Here is a 27,869-nt window from a genome sequence, read left to right on the forward strand (position 1 = left end):
CGCAAGAACACGGGAAAGGTGAAACCCGCCCCCCTCCTCCGTCTCCGTGACCATAAAGGTTGTATATTAACGCGCCGGCGTGGAAAAGGGGCAGCTCAGAGGAAACCGAGGAAGTGTGAGACCTGAGCGGCGGGGCGGCCGAGAGAGGAAGAAGCTTACGGAACAGGACTGTGGACCTTTTTGAAAAGTGGATTTTTATTTTTTTTTTTGGCTTCCAAACCAAGAAACGACCCCCTTCCCTTTCCCGGACCATGGACTGCGGATTCAGGAGCTGCCGAGCACGCAGGCCGACCTGAGGGGTGGGAAATGGGCCGGAGTGGCGGGTGGTTGGGTTTGGTCACCTTCGGGCTCCTCGCGCTCTTGTGCCGAGGCTCCAGGCAGTGCGTGGACGGGGTGATCCTCAACGTGATCCTGCTGGAGGACGAGGAGTCCCCCTGGAGCCTGAAGTACGTGGAAGGGGCGATACTGAACGCCATCGAGGAGGACGCCGCCATTAATGCCGCGGAAGGTAAAAAGACTCCCAAATGTTACACATTTCAAATATTTAAATAGGACATTTATGACTTTATGTATTGATGTGTGTTAGTATTAAAATAAAAAAAAGAAATGGATAGAAGTTTGGTACATCTTGCTCCTAAAGGTTGATAGTTGAAAAGTAAAAGGCAGTCTGTCTGTTAGCAAAATATCTCATGAACCCCTGAATGGTTTTTAATGAAACTCTTGCAAAGTGATCATTAAATATAGACCTACAACTGATTAACTGTTTGAATCAACCCAATTTAAGATGGCCGCCACAGCCCACTGAACTTAGAAAACCCAAAAATGGCTACAATTCAGTCAATGCGACAGATACTGAGCTTAAATTTGGCGTGGTAGTAGCTGAGAGTCATCCCCAACACATACTCTGAGTGCTCTTCATTGTGAAAAAAATCTTTGCCTACAACATTGGCATTAACTGTTAGGGTCAACCCCTGTTCGTCTGTTAGCAAAATATTTCATGAAATATATGACAGACTTTAATGAAACTCTCAGAAAGTAATCACTGGATGTTCGTCTATGACTGATTGACTTTTGGAATCAATCTGGAATCAAAATGGCCTCCACAGCTAATCCAATTTGTCCAACACAAAAGTGGCTGAAGCTCAGTTGATGTTACAGATACTTAGCTAGCATTCGGTGTGGTAGTAGCCGAGTGGTACTCCCAACACTTACTCTGAGAGCTAAGATGTTGCACAAGAGCTTGCATGAAATCACGCAAAACATTTTAAAGGTTTGACTGAAGCGGCAATAATTCGTCGTTTCTCAACGTGGGGTCATCTTAGTCGAAAACTCTGGGATTAAAGGCAGCGGCTGATAAGCGTTCCTTCAAGGAATCCTTGGCCTTTGATTGTTTGTTTTGGTTCCCCCCCCGCAGGATCAGTTTTAGCTGTTTTTAGGTGTTTTTTTTAAATACATATCGCTTCAGGAAAGCAGATAAGGTGAAATCTGTTCAGTGCCATAAATAATTTGATAAATGTCATTTATGGTGCTTGACTTTACGTCTCCTGCGAGCACAGCCTGACCTTTGGGCTGTACGGTTCGAGGTCATCTTCTTTTTCCCAAAAGTTTTTACTTCCAACCAGTTGCCAGTTGAGCAATCCCCTTTTTTTCCTAATTAAAGAACCCCTTCCTCTCTTATCATGATCTAAAAAAGGAGTGGGATTCAATCTCACGGCTAACTTCGAAGGATTCAACACGACCATTTACAGGCAAAAAGATTGTGGGAGCACCGTCTGCGAGGGAGTGGAGAAGCTGACCAAACTAATGGTAAGCTGCTTTTTTTATTTGTTTATTTTATTTTTCTACATCCATTTGCCCGCTGATAGGTTTTGCGTATTTCTAGGTAAAAATACAGCACTGACATAACTAACGTAGCTTTGCATTATCTACTGTAATTCACCAGCCGGTATGGAGGGTCAGGAATGACAAAATTAAATAAATAAACATACAATGAAATAACCTGAAATACATGTGTGTAAATCCCTTGTTAATTAATTAAATGTATCATGAAATTATGCAATTAAATAATTAAATGTAATTTTAAAGAAAACTTATTTCATAATATATTGCGGCTCCTGCAAAGCGCTGCTGTCATGAAATAATATAAAGTGTCAAACCCAGCCGTCAAACTCAGTGGGCGGGACTTGTGGGGCTCGGCCACAGACCCTGACGTTTGATTGGCTGCCCCACACAGTGAGTCACAACAAATCGGCTACAGATAATGGACTGTAAAAACGTCATTCAAAGTTTATCTAAGGAAAGTTGACTGAACTCGACATCTAACAAAAAATACAACTGGGGAACCTGCATTTTCTTATGTTGAGTTCTGAATGACTAAGTTGAAAGTCAAATGTTGGAAAATGCTAGCTAAAAGCAAAAAGTAGCCAAAAACGCTAACTTAAGGTAGCAGAACATGACCTAAAAGACAAAAGATGCAAAATGATTGTTAAAAGTGGCAAAATGTTAGTGACAGAAACAAACGTGGTGAAACTATGAAAAGAGCTAATTTGACAAAACATTAGCTTTTAGCTAAAGTTAGCATCAGTACATATAACATTTATAGTATTAGCATTAATGGTCATAGAAGTTAGCATCAGTAGAACTAGCATTAGCAGTAGTAGTCATAGCATTGGTATAATTTGAAGTAGCAGAATTAGCATTAGTAGTATTAGCATTAGCAATAGTAGTACTAGCAACAGCAAAATTAGCATTAGCAATAGTACTACTAGCAATAGCAGAATTAGCATTAGCAATAGTACTACTAGCAATAGCAGAATTAGCATTAGCAGTGGTATGTTGAAGCAGAATTCAAAGGAAATGTTTTTTTTAAGGATCGGAAGAGCTCTCGATGCATTTTAATGGGGATACTGTTTTGTAAAAAATGTTAAATATTTTGTTGTCATTTTATTTTAAGTATAAAAATGACAACAAAAAAAAGTCACACCACCCATCTACTTAATAAGCTGAACGTTTTGATAGATGGCTGGTTAAAATAGCACAAAGTTTGCAGAAGTAGTTTAATGAGTGCCTCAAAGCCAAAGAAGAGATGAGCTTCAGGCAGAGTTCTGAAGTTGTCTGAATCTGAAAAGGCATTTTTAGAAATACAGTATAGACACTGCTCAGTGTGTCCGGTAAGCCTCTGGTCTTACCCATGCTAACACACTCAGGGTCTGGCCTGTTTGTCAGCGGACTTTACTGTCAGCATTTTGGCAGCACAAACTCACACTCCGCTGTCTTCTGCAGGTCTCAGACAAGCTTGGTTGTGCCGTGCTTGGGCCAACCTGCAACTTGGCTACTTTCTCAATAGTCGAGTAAGTGACTTTTTATTTTATTACCCCCCCCCCATATCGATGTGTAACAGCCTCACCTTCTCTCTTGACCCTGTTTGTGTGCTGTTGATGTTCTCTCCTGTCAGCTTAGAGAAAGGCCTGAGCTTCAGGACGCCCATCTTCTCAGCCGGAAGCTTCGGCCCTTCCTGCGACTACACCCTCAACCTGCAGCGGCTCCTGCCCCCGGCGCGCAAGATCTCCGACTTCTTCATCCACTTCTGGCTGGACATAAACACCATCAAACCGAAGTGGAAGACGGCCTACATTTACAAGAAACAGGAAAACCCAGAGGATTGCTTTTGGTTGGTGACATTCAAAACTATTTGAACTTGATAGATTTTCTTCCTCGTTGACCATCTCTGCCGCAATCTAGTCATGTTCTAACGCACAAATATGGTACATGTGTGCCTTTCGCTTAAAGATAGTCCGGTCATTTTTGAAGTGACGTTTTAATAAATAGTCATCGATAATTCCCTATCAGCCTCGACAGCAGTCATAGAGCAGTGAGTAGTCCCAGATACTAGTTGTGCTGAACGTTGAGTCCACAGACTTCAAACTGTATTTACTACTAAAGCTCTCGTATCATTAATGCACTGTTACTGCTAAGCCGTTATGAGTTGGTCTCCATCGTGACGTTTGATTCGCTATTCCTCTTGCAGCTTTGAAAAAAAAAATAAAATACACATTAAAAAAGTACGGCTACATCAAACTATGTGGACAAAAATTGCAACTAATTTCCACCTTTTATTTTTGGAGCTCTGTACCGTAATCATGCTTCACAGGAGAAACATCATTTAGGTCAGGAAAAGTTGGTTATTGCACGACTGAACTGGCATTTCGACGCATTTGACGATTTTTACGCAATCGCAGTTTAGGTTTATGAAGTTCGGAAGACAAAACACTCAACTACTGAACTGCCTAAATATTTCCCTTAAGCACTTCTTACAGTTTGTACATCAAAATGTGTCCTCTTTTCATCAGTCTGTCTTTTGCTGCTTTGGGACCCCGCCCTCAGAATGAAGACGATCCAAAGTCCCATTGACTTCCATTGTATCTGAGCTTAAACTGTTCTCTACTTGTAGTATCACCTAGAAAACACCGTAGGTGCATAAAAATGGTTGTTTTCCTGAGGCTTTCTTTCTATTCCGCGTTTATAGCTGTATCCTGATGCATATCCGTCCATGGCTTCTTTGGTATCCCTCAACTGAAGTGCCCCCTTGTTCCTCCTTTCCCGCTCCCCAGGTACATCAATACGCTCGAAGCGGACGGCAAGTTCGCCAAGAACATTTCGGTGACGACGCTGCGACGCCCCGACGAAGTGAGGGACATCGTCGCGCCGCGCAGGAACAGGACGAGCAACCGTGAGTCGTCAGAAGCACGAAAGCTTTTCGGGAGGAAAAAGTCAGCGAACCGAGAACGAAAAACCCCAGCAGCGGCACGTTTTACTTTGGTAAATTACCAACTCAGAAGCTGGTAATGAGAGCGTTTAGCCTGAGTGCGCTTCACGTGAGGAGGCGGTAATGGCCGCCCTTTGGTTTTCGGCATTAACTTCAGTTTCAAGGTTGAAAACAACGTTTAAATGGAAATTAAGGGGCTTGCTCTCCCCCTGGGCTAAGGCTCCATCGGTTCATGCGTCCTTTTCTGTTTGCAGTGTTCATCATGTGCGGCTCCCCGACGGACATATTGGAAGTGAAAAACGGCTCTAAAGCAGCCGACAGCAGCAACTTTCTCTTCGTCCTCATCGATCTTTACAAGTCAGTGTCCATTTAAACCCCCCCCCCCTATCTCTTATGTCGTTTTCTTTCTGTCTCTTTCCCATTTCTGGTGAATTGGGCATTGTTTAGCGACGTGGCCTGTGGCAGCCGGTTCTCCGTTTTCCAAATCAGAAGTTCTTAAAAAGTTTGTGCATTCAGTCAAACGCAAATTAAAGCTCACATTCGAAGATAAAACATCAGAAACGTTAAAATTTGGATTATTTAATTGGTTACCTGGAGAACCAACAGCATCAGTGACAGATTTTGGAGCAACACTTAGGGGCAGCTGTGGATCAGGGGTTAGAGCGGTCGTCCTCCAACGAGAGAGCTGGAGGTCCGAATCCACCAGTACGCCACGTGTCGAAGTGTCCCCGGGCGAGACACTGACCCCCTCACTGCCTCCGGTGTGCCCCATTTCTGTATAAATGTGATCCAAGGCACTGATTAGTCTCTATAGTTAAGAGCATGTTAACCCTAAAAATGATTGTCCTGTATGTATGTATGTGGGTCACTTCATGAAATGGGGTCATGGGGTCAATTACTGATCAGTAAAAACCATCCCATCCCTATGAACGGGGGGGGGGGACAAAATGATCGCCTCTGTAAACATTCACTAAATCACTGATAACTTGGACTGCTTAATTATCTTAGAGTTGTATTTTTTTCTGAAAAGGGGGGACACCGAACCCCATCACCTTTGTGCCACACGACACCTACGGTTACTGTAATAACACTTGAACATTTGTCTGAATTTACTTCTCCTCTCATGGGCACACATTCAAATTAATTCCCCCCCCCCATAGACCAGCGTCTTAACCGCTCGGCGCCGCTGCAGAAACCGCGCCAAACATGTGGCGTCAAACGTAACGCCGTAGTGTCGAAGTCGGTTCCGTTTAAGAACCCACGTTCCCAAACGGCTAATTTATTCGCTAAATAAAACTCTCGTTGAGTCGTTTGAAAGCTCGAGAGCTTTAAATCCACGGCGAGATCGAGTTTAGTTGAAAAATAAAGTAACAGCCGTCGATTGTTTGCTTCGCGTCCCAAGTCAACCAGTTACACTTGAGTCCCGATTTAGCCGCCAAAAAATAGCACTCTGAGAATTTCCCTGCAAGTACCATCCCATAATGATATGCACAGAAGTTTAACGCGCCGATCGACGAATTGCTGAGTCATTGAGCTGTGCAAGCTGCCCCAGGAGGAGGTGGATGAGTCTGTTTCGTGTCACTAAAGTTACGTTAAAAACCTCCTTTACGCTTTCGGTGTTCCTGTTCTATTAGCAACTAGAGAGTTAAGAAGCCCGTCCAAACAAACTGTGGAGCATGACTCGTCTCCATCGTTGATTTGATGCGTTCTCCATGGATCCCAGATTCAGGTCTTAGTCTTATTCACTGTGCTAGGAAATTTCAAAATTCCCCCTGCATGTCACATATCGATGACCCCCTTTTCACGAAGAACTGAACCGTGTCTCCCCCCGCCTCCTGGCGCAGTGACGTCTACTACACCAACATGTCATCACGGCCAGAGATGAAGAACGTGCTGGTGCTGACCATGCCCAACATCAGGAAGTACACCATCAACTCAGACCTCAAAGACAACAACACGGTAAGGACGCCGGCTGCGTGCACGCCTTCGTTTCTTTCTCTTTATCTCTGCTCGGAAGGAAAACAGTGAAGCGTCGCTGCTTTACTGGCGTTTTATTGAGACTCATAACTCGGAGGGGGGAGGGTCATAAAATGTTGAACTTCTGCTGCCGTGTGAGAGTTACCTTGTGTTCAAAAGACACATCGGAGTATTAAAAACACAATCCGCCAATTCAGCCTGTTTTGAGATGCCTAAACCTGATATTTCTGCGCCTCCCGGTCTGGTGCCTCGAGTCACCTGAGCGTGTCTCCGCAGATGAACGACTACATGGCCGCGTACCACGACGGGGTGCTGCGCATCGGCCAGGTGATGAGAGAAATCGCCGCCAGCAACCAGTCGGAGATCCACGGAATGGACTTCATGAACGTGAATTACTTCAGGAACACCTCGTTCAACGGTAGGATTACAAGATTTCCGGCTAAATAACTGCGCGGTGCGGAACGTGGCGGGCAGTAAGGGCTTTCGAACAGCAGCATCTGCATGAACCATGAGGAAACTGTAAAGACTGGAGTCGTTCTAAGACGGCAGCAGTTCGCGTCGGAAGTGGATGTTACCACCTCCAAACATCTTCAAACTTTAACATTTTTGGTTCGTGTGGGTGCTGTTACGTCAGCTTTGCTAGTGCTATTTTTGTTGGGAAAAAAACAACCTGAACAACATAGAATTCCATGTAAATAACTGTGTAACGTGCCGCTGACGGCCATGTAAAAGTTTTAGAAAGCTGCTCTTTGGTCTTCCTGCGCGGACTTGCCGTCGGCTTTCTATAGCAGGTAAGATGTTTATAACTTTACCACATGAACCCACTTCCAAATGGCTGAACTACTCCCTAAATTCTCTGACAATCCAAAGCCAGCCTGCCCTGATGGTTTGACAGCGAGGGGCGGTAAGGTCGGATCTGTCCCTCGGTTCAGTTCGCTCGCCGGCTGCATCAGCTGCGATGAGGAGACACTCTCAGGAGGGAGTTATAACGTTCATATCTGACCTAATTTTTACTTTTCAAAGTTAAGGGAAGACTCTCGTTAAAAAGAGACGTTTTCCAAGTCTGTGCCGGCCCCAAAGCGGCAAGAAAACAAGGTAAGAGAGAGTGGCAAAAGCAGCGCAGCTGATGAGTCCGTTTCCTGTCTCCGCTCAGGAACGGCAGGAGGTTACAAGCTGGACGTCCACGGAGACAGAGACGTGAACCTGACAGTCGTCTACACCACGACCGCCAACGAGGTGAGCTGTTCTCGTGTCCGTTTGACTTTTGGTCCAAGATCTCACAAAAACAAAACAAAAAAAAACCAACATGTTTTTATTCACTTTGTATTGATTTTTTCACGGAAACCTGCTGTTTTTGTCCCTCCCATGTCGTCCTCAGTACAAAGTTTTATTCACCTTCGACACCGAGCGCAACCAAACCAAAGTGATGGACAAAAATCCTCTTTTCGTCTGGGGAAAAAGGCTTCCCGACTACAAGCCAGACACCGGTAAAGCCGAAACTCGCCTGCTCTAATCATTAACCATTTACAGCCGCTCGAGGCAGACAAACAACGCACTCTCCAGACCGATGCCAACCAGATAACGCTACAGGGATCAAATCGTTTTTTAGGTCGACTTTTTTTTTTTCCTACCGCCTTTGACAATGTGCCAGGTCGGGAAGGGAACTCAAAGTTCAAGGACGAGAGGCTTCCTAATGCTGGGAAAAGGTGTGAAAGATTCAGGAGCCACGCATTAGTTAACTTCAACTTATCATTCGTCCAATCCTTTAATTACAGAGACTTTGAAATGGTGGAAGTCTCTCAGCTGAGACCGTATTTAACTGTTTCTGTCAGACTGAGCCAGGATTAAAACAGTCCGAGTCTGCTGTAAGCTGATTAGATGCTCACCAAGACACTTTTTGCCTGTCAGTAAGAATCATTCCTGCTCGAGTCGGCCAAGGAGAAGTCAGGATAACCGGTTCTTACCAGTCTGTGGTTCTATTTCTGGGCAGGTGATGTACACGGAGGTTCAGGTACGGCCAGTTTGACGCGTCCACAGTTTAACTTCAAGTAAAACACACAAAATTTTTAGAAGTAATTTGCCTACATCTGACTATACCAGGGGTGGCCAATCCTAGTCCTGGAAAGCCACTATCCTGCATGTTTTCCTTGTTTCCCAGCTCCAACACACCTGATTCAGTGGTTAAATGACCTCTTCATGTTCTGCAGAAGCCTGTTAATCACCCGTTGATTCAAATCAGGTGTGTTGGAGCAGAGAAACAAGTAAAACATGCAGGATAGTGGCCCTCCAGGACCAGGATTGGCCACCCCTGGCACTATAAAGGTCTTATGTCAGATCAGATATTCCAGCTCTTTAGAGAAGTTAATTTGCACCAACATTCACCGGGAATGCCTCGAAGGGTTGGCTGGTTCCGCAAATAGTCAGTTCCCGGGTCCCCTCACACACGTTTCAGACTACGACATTATTTGTGTTCGCTTGTTTTATTATAAAAGTCAGTTTATCTGAATGAGTGATCGGCTTTTACGCTCGTCGGCCACTTTATTAGGGACACTCGTCCAGCTGCTTAAGACAAATGGATAATCAGCCAATCAGATGGCAGCAACTTCAGGTACGTAGAGCCGGTGAAGACGGCTAGCTGAAGTTCAAACCGAGCATCAGGATGGTGGAGAAATTGAGATTTCTGTGACTTTGATCACGGCATGGTTGTTGGTGCCAGATGGTCTGCCCTGCTGGGATTTTTGCGCACAACCGCCTCTAGGGTTTAAAGAGAGCGGCCCAAAACGGAGAAAGTGTCCAGTGAGCGGCAGGTGCGTGGAAGCAGACGGGCTACAGCAGCAGAGGACCACACCAGGAGCCACTTCCTGTCAGCTGAGAACAGGAAACTGAGGCTACAGCTCACACAGGCTCACCAGAATTAGACAAATAAGAGATCGGGACCACATCTCCTGGTCTGATGGGTCTTGAGCCACAGGACTCCAGCGACCTCCACGGTCACCAGATCTCAGCCTAGTCGATCAGCTTTGGGTTGTGGTGGAACGGGGGGGGAGACCCAATGAAGTGGCCGGTGAGGGTACGTCTCATCTCTAAAATAAAAAACCATTGCTTCATTTCCTGTCCCACCCTGCAGGTCCTGCCCTCCATGACATCATCGTCGGCGTGTTGGCCGTCACAGTGGTTGTCGTGGCGACTATTGCGTTTATTTTCTACAGGTAAGCTCCCTGCTCTGAAGGAGAGTTGTCATTATTGATTAATAAAAAGGGTGGTAACGATCACTCACCCAGAACTGGGCTTGGATTCGGATCTCTTTATGAGTTCACAAACAAATATGGGGAATATTTTAAGTTATGCTGTGTTTTAAAGAGTGGCAATAAATTTTCTTGAATCTCAAAAGGTTAAACCTGCTGCCGGTGCCTCATTAGGGTCACCGTGGTAACCACACAGCTGTGTCTGCCACTCCCTGACAGCAAGCCGAATAAGACAAAAATTGAGAAATTCAGCCTCAAACCAACAGTCATCGTGTAAAAAACAGAAATTGAATTGATTTGTTTCTGAAGTGTAGGTGGTAGAAGCGTCCGGTCGTCACAGATGTCAGTTTTTATGTGTCTACAGTGTTTTATGTAGGAGATATAGGTCAAAAAAAGACCCCTCACCTCCAGTTTTTGAAGATGAAATTGGGATCTCAGATTTACTGGAAGCCAATGACAGCTCCGATGTGCGCACTCTGGGAGGATTCGAGGAAACTTCAAAGTCCTAAAGCAGTGAGAGACAAACTGAGTGAAAGGAGACACAAAATATGTGTACATTAGGATGCATAAACTGTACGAGAAGTGTAAATATTATAAGATGGAGAAGAATCTGCAGAAACGCAGAAGAGTTCAGACAGCAGTGGTAATATCTTCAAAAATAAAACCTAAACTCTTCTACTAAGAAGCATGTCCGAGCAAAGACTCAGCAAAATCTGCTCCTTAAAGGTGCAGCAAACTATTCCCAAATCCCACATTCTGATGTATTTTAGGGTGTTTTCTGAAACTGCGAGGGGAACTCCAAAACAGAAGGGGGCTTGAATGCTTAGCATCTGCACCTTTAATTAAAAAAGGATGTAAAATTAGAGACAGGTGCACATATAGTCATAAGTTATGGATCCCTGCGTAGTTCCACATTTCTACATGTTGTTGGTTGAATCAAGAGTTTTCCCCTTTTCTCTCTGGTTTTGGATGAAAGTGGCCCCATCGTAGTGACGGTGTCTTTTTTTTGCTCTGCGCAGACAGAACAGGAAGGATCGTTTGCTCAGGAAGCGCTGGTCCCACATCAACTTGGACCTCATCACTCTGCTGGAGGACAGCGAACACAACGTCATCTCCCTCAAGGTGAAGACCTCCGTCAGACCGACCCACTGAGTTCCGGTCGCCGTGGCCTCCGTGCCTCGGTGACCCCGGCTCAAACAGGGACACGTTTCTTTAAAAAGTTTCACAATGCACGCTGTGACGCTGGCCTTCATCTGCTCCTTTAGATAGAAGACGAGAGGAAGAAGGCGAAGTTTAAGATCCGCCGCGTACTCTATGATAAGAAGGTACTTCGCTGGACTCAACTTTCTGTTTTAGTCTTTTTTTTTCCCCCCTAGCAATCAGGTTTATTTTCGCCATCTTTGCTGCATTTATTTCAGATCGTGATTCTGAAGGAGCTGAAGAACTCAGACGGGAACTTCAACAAAGCCCAGAGGATAGAGCTCAACGCGGTAAGACCTGTTTTCTTCTAGGCCCCCCTTCAGAGCCTTCATGGCCCCCATTTTGTTGATGTTTGCTTCTCCTTACCTACCAGCTCCTGCACATCGACTACTACAGCCTCACGAAGTTTTATGGCACGGTCAAGCTGGACGAGGGCGTGTTCGGAGTGTTCGAGTACGGAGAGCGGGGCTCTCTGAGGGTGGGTACGCCACGCATTCAGCTCACGCCCGTCCTGAGCTTTCAGCCGATCGCTCACGACCTCTCTGTCGTTCCAGTACGTGCTCAACGAGAAGGTGTCCTACCCGGAGGAGACCTTCATGGACTGGGAGTTCAAAATCTCCGTCATGTACGACATCGCCAAGGTGAGAGCGGGTGGGGGGGGTGGGGGGGTTGGAGAACAGGACGTTTAGCGCACATGGACTGGGCTTCAGACAGGAAATACTAACAGAGTCAGAAATAAAAAACTGCAATCTACACTTCTACACTTTCATTTTATGGATGGATGGATAAATACAACTGGAATGGCTCCTTCAAAATAAAAGCCCACACATAGCACATGTTTTGCAGTCTACAGCTCTCTAACTTCATATACATACAAGTAGCTAAATAAAGGCTTAGAATTTCTTGAAGGAATGCATGTCGCCCGCCGTCTTTCAGGCCGAAGCTCATTTGATGCTGAGAAATTTTCTCGATGAGTCACAGCGATTTTGACAAAATTTTGAAAACAGACAATCTCACGCAACATCACAAGATCCGACAGCGCTCGGATGATGCGTCGAGGACGACTCTCAGCTGCAGCCACACCGATTTGTAGCTCAATATCTGTAAAACTGACCGAGTCACAGCTGGTTCTGTTGTTCGCTAAAGTCAAACAGCTGTGGCGGCCATATTGCACTGGATTGACACCAAGCGTTAATCAGTTGCAGATGTCCATCCAGTTGATTGCCTTCGGAGAATCACATTGAAACCCGTTCTGTGGTTCATGAGATATTTTGCTAACAGACAGACAAATGAATAAACACAGACGGCAGCGCACAATGTGTAGTTTTTAAACAGTGAGATGAGTTTACTTCTTACACTTAACCCAACAGACCTGAGTCTTAAGGACTCATTAGGAATAAAAATAGATGTAGTTTCCTCAGCTGCCAGTAGATGTCAGTAAAACTGCAGAAATGGTGGGTTTTAAAAGTATTCACACACCATAACCACTATTTTGTTGCCTTACAGCCTGAAATGTAAATGAAAGTAATGAACCTACACAGAGTACTTCAGAAAATAAATAAATTAAAATGTGGGGAAAAAAAAAAACAGCAATCTTTTAAATAATTCTAAATATATAAAACTGAAAAGTGTGTTCGTATTTATTGACCCCCTTTGCTTTGAAGATCTTCAGAAGGCACAAAATGAGGTCCACCACCAAGCAAGCGGCATCATGAAGACCAAGGAACTCTCCACTTAGGTCAGAGATAAAGTTGTGGAGAGGTGCTGATTAAAGTCGGGAGCATAAAAATAAATATATCCCAAAGGCTGAACGTCCCACAGAGCTCCGTTGAATCCATTATTAGAAAATGGAAATATGACATCACCGCAGCAAACCTGCTAGGAGAGGGTCGTCCACCAGAACTCACAGATCAGACAAGGAGGGCGTTAATCAGAGGAGGCCAAAGATAACCCTGATGGAGCTGAAGCTCTTCTACAGAGATGGGAATATCTGTCCACAGGACCACTATAGGCTGCACAGAGCTGAGCTGGAAGAAGACGCTGATTAAAGAAAAAAAATTTAATTAAGAAGACAGCTTGGAATTTACAAAAAGACAACATGTTTGGAGAGTCTCTAAACAAGTGGAAGAAGGTACTGTGGACAGAGGACTGAAGTCAAACTTTTAGGCCATGAAGGACAACGCCATGTCTGAGGCAAGTCCACCTCTTAAAGCTGAGAGCACCATCGATACAGTGAAGCATGGCGGTGACAGCGTCATGCTGTGGGGATGGTTTTCATCAGCACGGACTGGCCAGGGTAAACAGAAAGACAGAAGGAGCAAAATAGAGAGAAATCCTAGAGAGAAACCCATTGAGGTCCTCCGCAGACTGGATACTGGGTGGAAGGACAACGACAACGACCCTAAACGGCGACGCTCCACAGGTTTAAGGAGAACCAGTTAAAAGGTCCTGGAACGGTCCGGTCAAAGCCCGGACCTCAGACCGATCGAGACGCTCAGGTTTGGTTTAAAGGTGGTTGGACACAAGCAGCACCCATCCAACCTGAAGGAGTGGCTAGATGGACCCAGGTCATGGAGACTCGCTGCTCTAACTGCTGCAAAAGGTGGCTCTACAAAGTACTGATATAGTGTGAGGGTGTGTGTGTTGTAATGAAGGTTGTAGGTCAACAAAATAGAAAGAATTCCAATTGGGAGGATAGACACTTGTGCAGCCCACTGTAGCTCTTTAATTTCTTTAATTTTCTGTGTATCTCCTCATTCACTCTTCCTTTATTGGAGCTTCTATAAGATGCTGCGTTACCCAATCGGTGCACGCCTCCTCTGTGCAGGGCATGTCCTACCTCCACGCCAGCAACATCCAAGTCCACGGTCGCCTCAAGTCCACCAACTGCGTGGTGGACAACCGCATGGTGGTGAAGATCACGGACTTCGGCTGTAACGCCTTCCTTAGCAGCAGCAAAGGTAAAAAAAAGAAAAAGAAAAAAACAGTCCCAGGGGGTCTCTTTTGAACGCAGGAGCAGCCTCTTCACTTGGATTTCTCCCTCACTTTCTACCCTCTCAGATCTGTGGACGGCGCCGGAGCACCTGAGGAACCAGGGCACGTCTCAGAAAGGAGACGTCTACAGCTTTGCCATCATCTGTCAGGAGATTGTTCTCAGGAAGTGCACCTTCTACAGCCAGTCCTGCTCCAACCGATCAGGTATCCAAGTCTTCTTCATTTAAATAATAATAAAAAAAAAAGACATTTATCGTCCAGCCACGCTGAAATTCGATAACCGAGTGTGCCCCCCCACACCAAACAGAAAAGTTGTCCAGAGTGATGAGGTCCTACTTCAGGCCCGATCTCAACTTCGAGACAGCTTCAGAGAAAGAAATCGAGGTTTTCCACCATTTGTAAGCTAGCCTCAGTCTAAAATGGCGTCCGGTGCGTCTCTGAAGCCCGATGTCCCAAACTTTCAGGTGTACATGATGATCAGAAGCTGCTGGGACGAGGATCCGGAAAAAAGACCCGACTTCAAGAAAGTGGAAAATTGCCTGGGGAAAACCATCAGGTCATTTACTCGCTTTTTTAAAATTTTTTTCTTTTATGTTTTAAACGTGAGACTGAGGCTCGGGAAAACGATTTTTAATTAGACGGCTAAAATTGTTTTTTTTTTCTTTTCTTTTAATCTGCGCAGTAAAATTCACAACCAGGAGAACGAGAGCTACATGGACAACATGATCCGAAGGCTGCAGATGTACTCCAGGAACCTGGAGCACCTGGTGGAGGAAAGGACCGTCCTCTACAAAGCCGAGAGGGACCGGGCCGACTGCCTCAACTTCATGCTGCTTCCTGGGTCTGTTCAGAAAAAATAAGCAGTATTTTTAGATCTGAAGATGATGATTTAAACACCTGTCCTATTATAGCACGGCACCGTCTGTCCACCTGTCGGTCTGCAGACAATTACTTGTCCCGCCTTTAAATTAAGAACCCGTTAACATGCGCAGCTGGACAGCTCATGGGTCAAGGGTGATCCCTATTGATTTCAAGGTCAGGAAGTATTCAACTCTGATTTTAAAATGACACCGCTGAAATGGTGAAGAATGGACTCAGGGCCAACAGAGGGACTGATTTAGTTCCACGTTTCATGCTATAACTTTCCGAGAGGCGTAGCAAAATCCGTCTCCAGCAGGTAAGATATTGATTGTTTATTTATGAGCTTTTCACAGAACCCCTCTTCAGAAGGTCTGAACAATCCCTTTAACAAATTTGACAAAAGAGTTTCGAAATCCAGATGAGGATCGGCAGCTAAACTGAATAAACATGTCAAAATGGTGGATTAAGAAGACGAGTCGTGTTAGGACAGTTTGGACGGAACCACCGGGTTTTCATCGTTGTCTCTTCTGCTGCTGCTGCTGTTTGCATTTTCTTACGGACAGCCCTGTGGTGAAAAGCCTGAAGGAGAGCGGCGTGGTGGAGCCCGAGCTGTACGACGAGGTGACCATTTATTTCAGCGACATCGTCGGCTTCACCACTCTGTGCCAGTACAGCGCGCCCATGGAAGTCGTGGACATGCTGAATGACATCTACAAGGGCTTCGACAGCATCGTCGACCACCATGACGTGTACAAGGTGCTGATAAATATTTAGATTAATTAGTTTCAATTGATTTGTCTCGCCCGTCAGGTGGAGACGATAGGCGATGCCTACATGGTCGCCTCTGGCCTGCCGAAGAGAAACGGGAACAGGCATGCGGTGGACATCTGCCGCATGGCGCTGGACATTTTGGCCTTCATGGGCACCTTCCAGCTTCGACACCTGCCTGGTATCCCCGTGTGGATTCGCATCGGCGTGCACTCTGGTAACCTGCACACAAGTAATGGGGAAAAGAACGCCCACCCCCATTTCTGTTCTTGGCTTCTACGTATCAGGGCCTAGTAAAAAAAACAAAAACAAAAAAAAACCAACTATCTGGTCTTTACCAGCTTCAAAAAAGTGATGAAAAAGTCGGTTTCCTGACTTGGTTTGCTCCGAGCTTCAGCTCTCGGACAGATGGCCTCACATTTGGCTCTAGAATCCTGTAGTCTACAGAGGAGCCCAAACCATCAGCCCTCCACTGCCGTGCTGACAGCTGGCAGGAGGGGGCTGATGTGATGTTCGGTTTCCAACTGAACCGAGCGCTTTATGGGCGAACATCTCTAATTTGGTCTCATCTGTCGAAACGACAACGTTGCAGCAGTCCTGTTCATTCAGACGCAGCTTTACAAACCTTATCAGTGCCGCCATTTTCTTTCTTTTTTTTTTTTTTTTTTTTAGAGGAAATGAAGGCTTTCTCCTGGCAATTATATCGAACAAACCATCCGTGTTCAGGCATGAGCTGAAGCTCTCGTTTTTTTGTTTAAAGTAATGACATGGGAAAATCTGTTGCGTTTTTTTTGTTTATTTAAAGTTAGGTTTGAATCATTTTGGATCAGTCTTCTTCAAACGCCTTTTTTCGACTGACAGGAAACTGAACCTTGTGTGTAGGTCCCTGTGCAGCAGGTGTCGTGGGGATGAAGATGCCCAGATACTGTTTGTTTGGAGACACAGTCAACACAGCATCTCGCATGGAGTCTACAGGACACCGTAAGCAGAAAAAAATAACTAAAAAAAAAGATGCATTTTGTACGTTTAGTTAACGAGAAAACTGATTTCCATTGACATTTCCTGCAGCTACTCGTTCCGTCCTCATTACTCTTCCCCGCAAATCGCTTTAGGGAGATTACAGAGGCCGCCGGTTCACTTGATTAAATAAATTAACTGCAGCCAATCTCTGCTGTGTCCGTTATAACCTGCAGCCCTGCGGATCCATGTCAGCGAGCCGACCGTGAACATCCTGCAGAGGACGGACTGCAGGTTCGAGTACGAGATCAGAGGGGAGACGTACCTGAAGGTACGGACGAGCCGCTCCGCTCAGCGCGGCGAGCTAAAACGAGCGTGGGCCGCCGAGTGTGAACCAGTGTGCCTGTGGATGTGTTTTGTCAGGGTAAAGGCATGGAAACGACTTACTGGCTGACCGGAGAAACCGGGGAAGACTACGACCTCCCTACTCCACCCACAACGTGAGCAAACGTACGCGGGATGCAGAAAACCACAGACCTGAAAGTAGAAGCTCAGAGAAAGTCAGAACATGTACAGCGCTGTAAAAAAAAAGAAAAGAGAAAGTCCCTCATTTCTTAGCATTTTCTTTCATCTGTAATCATCTAAGGTGGTCTTGAGCACCATTTCTTTTCAGACTTTCTAAAAAGTCTTATCTTTCAAAGCTTTTCTTTGAGCTTTGGCAGCTTTTATTTTTTTAATCCCGTACCAGACTGTTTTCAGACCATTGTCCTTTTGGTTTGTGTTTTAAGCCACATAACTCTGACTCTGTTCAGGCACAAAAAAAACAGGCTCCTAAACTCAATGATGGACCTGTGTTGTGTTGACGCATGACTTCAATAACCACCTTTAAATTGGATCATTTAGAGCAGGGGTGTCCAATCCTGGTCCTGGAGGGCCACCATCCTGCATGTTTTACTTGTTTCTTTGCTCCAACACACCTGATTTGAATCAATGGGTGATTAAGAACATAAAGAGGTAATTTAACCACTGAATCAGGTGTGTTGGAGCAGAGAAACAAGGAAAACATGCAGGATGGTGGCCCTCCAGGACCAGGATTGCCCACACCTGGTTTAGAGGCTTTACCGGCAGCCTGTCAGCAAAATAAAATAAATAATCACAATTTGTTCTTATTTGCTTTAGTTGAATCTTTAAAATAATCCTAAAGATTACACAGTTTGGCCGATTTTATTTCCAACAAGGTGGTTTAGAAAGAACTGGAAGCTGAAGGAGGATGCATCTCTCAGGTCCTCTGTCAGGTCTTTGCTATTTTCGTGTTTTTCCTGAAGATAGTGTTCATCTACTGGAAACATGTCATGATCAGGTCCAAGGATTGGACAAAAAAAGAAACCAAAAGTAGTAAAAATAAAGAGAAATTCCAAAGAAAAACATCAGAAAGCCTGAAGAACTGTCGATCTTTTTAAAGATTACAGGAAAGTCTGTCTCCTCGGAAGCAGAATCTAAAGAAACTCGACCACAGTCCTTTAGAAAAAAAAAAAAAAAAAAAAAAAAAAAAAATATATATATATATATATATATATATATATATATATATATATATATATATATACATACATACATATATATACATATACACACACACACACACACACAGTATAAACGGCAGATTAAATGACTAAATTCTTGCATTTGGATGAAAACAACAAAAGAAACAAAGTGAAGTTGATAAGAAGCAACAACCAGCAGCCAGGCAGTTGAGGAAAGAGGCAACGCCTCGTCGGTTCTGCAGCACATTTCGTTCAAGCGGCTTGTTCAAACCTGCCTCCCTTCGCAGAGAGAACTTCCAGCGCCTGCAGCAGGACCTGGCCCACATGATCCTGGCGTGTCTGGAGCGCCGCAGTCGAGGGTCGGTGCGGAGGAGGAGGAAGAACCAGAGCGACGATGAAGACCGGGAGTCGGAGAGCAGCCAGCCCGAGTACCTGCAGCTGGCCACCGTGGACAACACCCTGAGCACCTTCCTGTAGGGCAGGCTGTTACCGCAGCGCTCTGCAAGAAGGTGGAAGAAAAAGGTGAAGGGAAACAAACAGGACAACCACCAGCCAAGGCCACGAAATGTGGCTGAACGTTCAAGTCTCCGAGCAGAAACACACGCTGCGTCGTTAAAAGCGAACAATCCCCGTTAACCCCCTTCTTCGTGTACATTTGTGCAGCTCGTGAAAGTTTGTAACGTTTTAATTCAGCTTTGGAGGGAAAAAGTTTAAAAAACACACGTCTTAAACCAAATGAAATTTTATTCTTGTAGACAATAGTGACAATCATCTACAGTAAGAAAAAAAAAAAAGGAATGAACTTGTTTTGTTGTAGTGTGATGCTCATTTCCTGATAAAACACAATTATGTACATGAAATCAAAACGCTTCTTTTTTCTTTTTCTTAAAACTTGCTGTCGTTACAATTCATGTGTCACGTGGTTTTGTGTTAAAAGTCCATCAGCAGGTGACAAAAACTCCAACAGAGAGAGAATATCAGTCTTATACAGCTTCGATTGTTTTTTTGTTTTTTTTTGCACAAAATAATAAAAAAATACACAGCTATGCACCAAATATGTGAAAACACACTACAGTACAGCAGAAACAAACAAGTGTGGATCCAACGAACCAAACCAAGTCACCGGACCTGCAAGAGGGAGCTTTTTATAAAACCTAGATCCACAAAAAAACAAATGTACAAAAAAAAAAAAAAACAGCATTTCTGTGAAGTGACATGATCAGATCGCACAAACCTGATGAGTATTATTTATAGCTTGTTCAAGATTGTAGAAAAAAAAAGCTGAAACAGACACAGCCATACAAGTAAAAAAACAACAACATCCAAAAAGTTAAAAAAAAAAAAAAAAAAACAGAAATCTTGAAAACAAATAACTTCAACCAGAACACACAGAGGAAACGAAGGTGTTAGGATTTGTACGAGATGGGCGTAAACCGGCTTTCACAGAGAGGTATCAGTCTAAAAAAAAAAAAGAAGAAAAAGGATGAAAACGGCGCAGCGTTGGTCAGTTTCGCTGCTTGAACTCAAGGCACTGGATGATCCGAGTTAAAACAGCGGCAGTAACAAAAACAAGTGGTTCTGCTCAGGTCTGTAGCGTTCGGCTAATTAATCCTAATAAACAGACAAATAAAAATACAGCATCTAATTACCACGATGGATAAATCCTACACGCAGACATATAAGCTATTTGAATTCTCCATCGTCTCCGTGGGCTTGTTTAATTTCCCCCCCGGACGTTCCAGCCGGGAGCCGAACAGCAGGAGGTCCCAAATAATCCGCTGACAGACAACGCCAGTGTCTCGGAGGCAAAGATAATCCGGGACGAGTCAAGACGCCGAATTTAAATGATGACCTGTGAATAATGACTAAAACTGAGGTCGTCACATTCAAGCTCAGTGACATCATCCGTTGGTTTTTGAAGTATTCAGAACAGTGGTTGTGTCAAAACGATGAAGGGGATTAAAGTATCAGCTCAGACCAGTGAAGAGGTTAAAGTCTGAACGATGCCTGCCAACATGATACAGGACTGTTTCCACCCCTGCTGATAGACGTCAACCATTTTTTTTTTTTTAAACCTTTCAGCGTTCAACAAGCGCCCCTCCGGAGTATCTGAATATCGTCTAAAACCCAAACAAGTTACGTCCATCCTATCAGTGCACCGGAGCGGAGATTATATCTTTAATCCATTCTTTATGTTACTAAAAGAGCTTGTTAGGTTATTTTTTAGTCCCTCCAGAAACACGTCTGCACTCTGGTGAATCTGTGATGATATAAATTACGAGAAGACTGATAATCGGTGCACACACACACACACAGGTGTGTATCAGTGAGGGTTTAGGCCGGTGCAGCGGACTTTAAACGACTTCAGTCCGCTTGTTAAAAGCTAATCCATTTGTCCAGTAACACTCCTTTTGGTGATATTTTCCGATAAACCAAAACAGACTAAAAAATACCCACAATGTGCACAATTATGAGGCGAACCATTTCTTTTATGCACGTATTACAAAACCAAACTATCTCAATGTGTGAGTTATAAATAATTCACCTTTCGGTGTGAGTTTGTGCGATGAGGGAGGAAATGGCCTCTTATTCAGTGGTCGGTCATTAGAAAGCTGAGAAATAAAATGTATAGGAGCTTAAATTGAAATAAAAAAATTAAAAAAAATAGAACAGAATGATAAATGAAACTGGCCAACCAGTGGTAAAAATTGGAAGCATTTGTTATTCTCACAGAAATGGCTGAAATGTTGAATAAATACGATAACCAGCGGTCGGTGCTGAACCTCTTTCAGGTTTCAGAATGATTCCTGGTGGTGATCATGTAACGGGATCGTTACTTTTCTAACAAAACACTGAAACACCCGTGCTGCGTCACTAAACCATATCAGAGAAAAAAAACAAGATTAGTTTTAAGTTTCCTAAAATAACTTTAGCTTAGTTTTCTTTAACTCAGTTTCTTAGTTATGAATCGTTTCAGCACATGATTAAAGATTAAAGCTATAACAGCTGTCGAAACAAGGGATTTTTGTTTTTTATTTGAATTTTTTCTATATGTGTATCATCTATGATAAAAAATAAAAATCACAAAATAAGCACCGTTCACTACCAAACGTCTGAGCTAAAACAGCATCGTAGTGTTTTGTTGCCAACAATTACGAGTGGTTTGTTTACATTCGAACACTGACGGATATCGAGTCGGTGAAATAATCCCCAGATGTGAACGGAGTCAGAGGGAGAGACTCCAGGTGGAAAGGGAAAAGGAGAAGTTGTTCTTCTTCTTCTGATGAAAAGAAACGGCGACTAAAAGCTGCGAGGACGAGTCGGCAGAAGTGGAGTCGTGTTCGGGGAGGAACTCGAGCGGTGGACAGAGTTAAAGCTGAAGTTGGAGCAAAGATCAGACGAAATTAGCTGAGATATTCTGAACTTTAACAGGAGACCATAAATGATTGCCGAATTTAGCTGTAAACAAAGACGAGGACCGTTTGCTGTTTTTAACGCAATTTGGACAAAAACTCCAAACAATCATTTAATGATGAAGAAAGTGTTAGAAGCATAAGAATTTAAATCTAAAACAGTATTTAGGCAGCTGTTCTGGCTTTAATGGTAACAGGATCAGGATGAAGAAAGACAAAAATCTCAACTTTTCTCACCAAAAATTTGTAGACGGAGCAAAAATAAATGAATAAAAATCTGTTTTAAAAGACATCCAGGGTAACGTGGATGGGGGCCTATTTTAGCTCTTTATGGCTGAAAAAGGCCCAAATGTTGTTTTTGTTTAACTTCTTTGCTATACTTTCGAAACTGAGAATATATTTTTATGTTGTTACCTAATGAAGCTGATTTATTGCGTTCTTGCTCTGTTTAAAAGAAAAAAAAAAATCCCTGAGAAAGATGTAACTCGCCTTAAACAATTAAAACCATTGGATTGATTCAGCAACAAGGGTGGTTGTAGAAACAGTTTGCCTGATAACTGTGCAGGTTGTTGAGCCACCAGTGTGTCTGAGGCTGACGTAATCGAGACTTGTGCCGTCAGGGGGAAAAAAGAAAAAAAAAAAAAAAGGAAAGGAAACCCTCTCCTCTGGTTCTGACCTCGTGTTAAAATCTGATTAATTAACCTCAATTAGGCAAGAGTAAACCATATTTCAAAGTGGTTATTTCTTTCAGAAAAACCGAGCCGATAAGAGCAGAAATATTAGGTTTAAAAAAAAAATGCCATCCCACAATTGTTCAAACACATTTCTTCTAATTGATCTGATCTGTGTTTCATGAACGACGTTTCTTCGGTTCATCGAGCTTTAGTTTCTGCTGAACTCCTTTACGGTTTTAATCCAGCTGAAATCAGGACTTTACGAGCAGCTGTGCTGTAGATCTGCTGCGTTTCTGCCCCTGCAGAGGAGCGGACCCCTTAACGGGGATCAGTCAACGCGGTCGACTGGCTGCTATTTCACCTCTTCACTCCGAGTGGGGAGGTGAGGGTGGACCTCGCTCCTCACACACTGTTTCTGCATTTTGGCTTTATTTTTAATAGATGAAGTCGCAGTTATTTGTCACAATAACCTGATTTAAAAGGACCAGATGATGTTTCCTGTTTTCTTTTTTTTGATAAATTAAATATCTGACCTGAAATCAAGAGCGTTTTGGGGATTTCGTCTCAACAGGGAGTGTAGGGAGCCGCCTCCGTCGCCGGGGTGAGACAAGATGGGAGATAAGTGACGAGCGCCGCACGAGGAAATGTCACGATCCAGATGCATCTCTTCACACCGCCTGTCAAAATCAGAGCGACGCGGCAACAGCTCCACTCCGGGTGGTAATAAGACGAGGGTTCAGATGCTGCCGAGTCGCGGCTCAGCGTCTCGATCCGCTCTTTGGTTCGAATTTACTAAGCTCCACAGCTGCCTTGAGTAGACGTGACAATTACACAGAAAAACAAACAAACAAAAATAAAAAAAAAATAAAAAAGGTTGGATTGTATTGCTGCAACGGAACGCGATCGTTTAGCTTCGGCTTTTGGTAATCGCGGCTGACATCTTGTCGATAAAACTGCTAATAAACGCTATAAGTGTCGATGACGGCTCACTGATGCGACACACAGATGTACGACATGTACACGACGCTGCCGCCGCCAGCCTGGGAAGAAACAAACAGTCTTGGCGCCTCTACATCCGGGATCCGTGGAGCTGGAAAAGCTGGGAAACGAAAGGAAACAAACAAAAACACACTTTAGGTTTCGTGACAATACAATCAGCAACACTAATATTTATTCTTATTAATGATACACAATCTGAGCTGCCATGACTGCAATGATAATGATGAATATGAGAATGAGAGTAAGTAACTAAACTGACAAAAAGACCATGGAGACATTGTTTATGAACTGATCACCTTTGTGATTGGGAGTCATTTTGACTCTATTTGTAATTGCTTATTATATTGGGGTTAACGGCGGTTCTATTTTTTCTGGTTTTGTGTGAATGTGCAAAAACTGCCGCTGCCCCACAAAGTCGGGAATATTCCAGATGCTGAACCAGTGTTTGAAGGGCTCTTATGCACAGAACCAACAAGAACTAGCCGGGAGAAACAAATCGCCTGCTGTGACCTTCTGAGATGTCTTGAGGAAAAGGTGGCACTTGAACGCACCACAAAGCCTCACCGCGCGACCCCCGTTACTGCACGAGAGGAAGTGAGTTCGCTGGCCAGAGATGGAGTAGGAGTAGAAACACAACACTTCATAGAATTGTTTTTGCAGCTGAATGCGTTCATGGAGCATCTGCAGCCTCATTCAAATGTGGTGTTAATTCCAAGTTAATTAGAGTAACCTCGCTGACTGACTGTGGCTCGGAACGACCAGCTGTCGGCTCGGCGTGGAAGAGCCCTGACGACGCGCTGCGATTAAAACCCGTTTTAGATCCACTGATCAACAGGTGCGTGGATGTTCTCAGTGTCTGCGATTTGTTTTGGCAGGCAGATATAAACCAATCAGACAGACGATCTGAAATGGAAACAAATTTTTAATTGGTAGAGGAAGAGGGGTCCGCTCAGAGCTAATAATGGATTATCAGAACAAACTGGTTCAAAACGGATAAAAACTATAATGGTAACATTTTTACAGTGGTTCCTGTTGGCAATATCATCGGAATCTTTACATTAACGAAAATTATGCTTTACATTGTTACTTTGGCAGACATATTGGGAAATTAATGTTGGGTTTGACTCCAGGCTGAACTGAAAGTGCTACACGTCGCTGTTGTTATTGGTGCCTGCAAATAACGCTTGTACTGCCACAGTGACGGTCGCGTAAAGGTTAGCATGAATCGCTGGGGACGCAGAGGACATTCGGGACGCCATCTACGGCAGGGGTCCCCAACCAGTGGGGCGCGGATCGGTACGTGGGTCATTTGGTACCGGGTCGCACAGAAAGAATAGTTAACTTACAGTATTTCCGTATTATTATTATTTTTTTAATTTTCGGAGTCAGAACGACATTTATTTCGAGAAACTGTCCAGATTCTCTCTACTCCATCCGTCTATGACTCACTCTTGATGCGTGTCAGAACACTTATCTAGGTCACGTGATCCGTTACCGCTAAAAACAAACCTACAAGCAGCAAAATGAGTAAAAACAAAACATCTCTGGAAGCCCTAGATGGGACCGTCTGGTTACTGAGAAACAGGCACAGGGCTCCCACTGATTCAGCGTTGTGATGAGTTGTATTCTTTGTGCACTTTATATTTGTGGTGTATCTTATTTTAAAGTTTAAACATCGCCATATTGACCAGAGAACATCAGGGGGAGGAGAGGCTGTTATTCATGTTGATAATGTAACACCAGGACACAGCTAACAAAGCTGCGAGGACACGATGGATTTACGTTTATTAGGTTTTAAAAAATACCCCCGTTTTCATGCCGGTCGTATAGTTTTATTTTGTTGTATTTATCCGCCACAACTTTAAAGGCCGGTCTGTGAAAATACTGTCTGATAATGAACCGGTCCGTGGAGCTAAAAAGGTTGGGGACCGCTGGATTAAAGCCCCAGAATATCCCTTTAAAATCTAGCAACAATTTAGTGTCATCTAGCTGAAAATTTGAGAGGACGTATTTTACGGTCAGCGCTGGTTTCAGTGCGACATCGGGGCATCGTGAAGCTCATATTCATCAAAAACTCTATTCCTGTAAACACACACACACAAGACACAGGAAACAAACTGAAATCTACCGGATCTACCCACTATGACAGCTTTAGCACAGTTCCTCACCCATTCCCGCCTCTCTCTGGAACAAAGAAACATGCCTCCCTCATTCCCTAAGCCATTCATTTGGTGTGGTTTCTCTCCCTCCCTCCTGCGCCTCATCCTCCTCCTCTTCCTTCGCTGCTTCCTCCTCCTGCATCTCTGCCGGCTTCATTCAGCACAAAGGAAGGAAGGAAGGACAGACGGAAGGAAAGAATGGGGGGGGGCACAAAGGAAAGAAAAAAAAGAAGGGGAACAAACAAGACAGAAAATAAAAAAAAAAATGAATAAAAAAAAATATGCAGATGAGTGTCAGAGTGATCAGTGAGATGCCGAGATGCAAATTCAAACAGGTTTACAGCAGCAACATATTCTCGTGGCGGAGGAAACTGAACGGATCCAGGATCCAGCTCTGTGAACGATGGAGTCTGAGTGACATTTGGAGCTTTTGGTGGAGAGCCCGGGGATCAAAGCACACTCGCATCTACTCGAATGACAGGAGGCTCACTTCTCTCTCGCACGCGTTCAACAGAACAACACACACGCCAAACAAAGACGCTGAGTGTTCTGACGAGCATGTGTGTGTGTGTGTGTGTGTGTGTGTGTGGGAGATATTTCACCTTTGTTTTGTGGCTCTGCTCTGTGCTCAGGCCAGAGCCGGGCGTGTGGAGCTCCTTGGACACGACGCACAGAAACTCGGCCTGGTCTTCGGTCCCGTAGCTGTACGACGAGCCGATGTTCACCATCTGAACGAGAGGGTGGGGGCGGATTGAAGATCCAGAGAGGCGCCCGGAGACCAGAGAGACAACAAAGGAGGCGTGTCAGGACAGGGTCCGGTTTCACAGCAGAGAAAACAGGAGGCAGGAAAAATAAATAAATACAAAACAACTTGCTGAAAGAGCGTGAGGCTCAGAACAAAAAGCAAAACTTTTTTTTTTTTTTTGTGCGCATGCAAGGTTAAGGTTCGGGGAGGTGAGGGGAGGGACGAAACAAAAAACAAAATAGAAAGCTTTGGATGTGCCCAGCACGGTGGAGGTCTGCCTGTGGCTGTGCGGCATGCAGAGGAGCCGGGAGGCAAAGCAGAAAGCCTGGGGGAGGGAGAAACACCTGAATGTGTTTTTAACTCTACAGTTTGCGTTTAGTTGGGCTATTTAATTCCGTAAAGGCATAATAAAAGGCAGTAACTTAATTACAGCATCAACTATGGAAGTCTGGACTTCCCGTGACGTGAACGCCGATGGAGCTGGATCTAACGCACTCATACAACTTGAATAAATCTGTGAAGAGGCTAGTTTCTGCTGGTGGAACTGTCAGGAGTCCTGTTACGCAACAGCCACACGTCCTACACGGTTTTATTTTTACTGATTTAGTGGGTAACCCTTCATGAAGTCCACAACCAAGCAGTTTTAGAAATCTGAGCTGATTATTGCATATACGAGAAGCTGAATGTGCTGTCCCCACCTGATCCAGCCACACAACTCTGTTACACCTGTGTGTCCAGAGATCAATTTATTGTTGTGTTACTCCAATTCTCATCGCGGTTCAAGACGGCGGCCATTTTGTCTCTTTTCACACCTGTTTTTAGGATCGACAACCTAAACAGGAGCTGTTGCTTCCCTTATTTCGGTTTTCCTAATCGTTATTCATACGTTAACAAACACCACTGTGTGTGAAATATGAGTTACTGTGATTTAAAAACTACCCCGGCTCTGTCGTCCTCACTGCTGGGGGTCCTGTCGTCAGATTTCGGTCTTCTTCTCATTTGTTTTTAAACGTACGTGCTTTCTGCTGTTTGACTTGTGTCTGCAGATGGAAGCTCATGTAAGCTCCTTTAACGAGACAGCAGACTTTCTAAATAGGCTAAAATATAGAATCAACAGGTTGCCTAATCTCTTTTTTTTTTTCCAGAGATCTGATCCAGCCGCTTGCTGCTGGACAAACCCTAGTTTTAGTAAAACAATCTTTGAGAGTCCTGTACTGTACGGGCGACCTGTCAGCGAATGAGGTCAGAGAGACCAGAGCCACCCTGGGATCACCCGGCGGAGCAGCCCGCGAGGACAGAGACCGACAGGACCGCTCGGGAGCCTGAAAACACCCCAGAGCTTTGTCCTGAGTTGGCAAAAGACCCTCAACGAAGACGTGTCAGCAGCATTTTTTTTTTAAAAATTCAACGACACAGACAAATAAAATCAGTTTTAAAATATTCTAACACCTGGTTAAAGATGAGCTGCATTCATGGGGTCACATTTAGTTGTAAAAGTAGAGTTTAAATAAATCTGTGATGTAATGTATGCAGCTCATTAACATAACAGGTAACTCAACAGATTTATA

At 44.3% G+C, this 27,869-nt stretch overlaps 2 protein-coding genes across 5 annotated transcripts in view; one reads left to right on the forward strand and one right to left on the reverse strand.

Annotated features, from left to right (window-relative positions):
• On the forward strand, window positions 1–19,528 carry si:ch73-139e5.4 (heat-stable enterotoxin receptor). 2 transcript variants are annotated; one of them, XM_017416173.3, is made up of 27 exons: window positions 1–508; window positions 1,694–1,806; window positions 3,283–3,350; window positions 3,455–3,670; window positions 4,611–4,729; window positions 5,020–5,122; window positions 6,610–6,724; window positions 7,019–7,160; window positions 7,896–7,978; window positions 8,121–8,229; window positions 9,870–9,951; window positions 11,007–11,109; window positions 11,253–11,312; window positions 11,406–11,477; window positions 11,561–11,665; window positions 11,742–11,828; window positions 14,015–14,147; window positions 14,248–14,385; window positions 14,489–14,565; window positions 14,646–14,737; window positions 14,864–15,022; window positions 15,606–15,798; window positions 15,853–16,027; window positions 16,693–16,791; window positions 17,004–17,098; window positions 17,191–17,277; window positions 18,599–18,737. In XM_017416173.3, the coding sequence occupies exons 1-26, from the start codon at window positions 307–309 to the stop codon at window positions 17,269–17,271; spliced, it is 3,021 nt and encodes a 1,006-aa protein (XP_017271662.1). In that variant the 5' UTR covers window positions 1–306; the 3' UTR covers window positions 17,272–17,277; window positions 18,599–18,737. The 2 variants fall into 2 exon arrangements, with proteins under 2 accessions (XP_017271662.1, XP_017271661.1); XM_017416172.3 differs by having other exon boundaries at window positions 17–508; window positions 17,191–17,267; window positions 18,599–19,528.
• kctd17 (potassium channel tetramerization domain containing 17) overlaps window positions 19,320–27,869 on the reverse strand; it is a 23,073-nt gene continuing 14,523 nt past the window's right edge. For 2 of the 3 annotated variants that reach the window (XM_017416174.3, XM_017416176.3), the window contains 3 exons: window positions 26,159–26,284; window positions 25,566–25,707; window positions 19,320–23,497 (listed from right to left, as the gene is read on the reverse strand). In XM_017416174.3, the coding sequence (XP_017271663.1) occupies window positions 25,606–25,707; window positions 26,159–26,284 (228 nt within the window). In that variant the 3' untranslated portion in view covers window positions 19,320–23,497; window positions 25,566–25,605. The remainder of the gene's footprint in view (window positions 23,498–25,565; window positions 25,708–26,158; window positions 26,285–27,869) is intronic. The other variant, XM_017416175.3, reaches the window with a different exon arrangement.

This window comes from Kryptolebias marmoratus, linkage group LG17 (genome assembly GCF_001649575.2).
Source record: "Kryptolebias marmoratus isolate JLee-2015 linkage group LG17, ASM164957v2, whole genome shotgun sequence".
Taxonomy (NCBI): domain Eukaryota; kingdom Metazoa; phylum Chordata; class Actinopteri; order Cyprinodontiformes; family Rivulidae; genus Kryptolebias; species Kryptolebias marmoratus.

Excerpts from the sequence above, each read along its gene's own strand:
- si:ch73-139e5.4 (XM_017416172.3), top strand. The coding sequence starts at position 307 with ATGGGCCGGAGTGGCGGGTGGTTGGGTTTGGTCACCTTCGGGCTCCTC. Across the intron at positions 15,023-15,605 it reads AACTTCATGCTGCTTCCTGG|CCCTGTGGTGAAAAGCCTGA; the intron begins GTCTGTTCAGAA and ends TCTTACGGACAG. Across the intron at positions 16,792-17,003 it reads CATGGAGTCTACAGGACACC|CCCTGCGGATCCATGTCAGC; the intron begins GTAAGCAGAAAA and ends TATAACCTGCAG.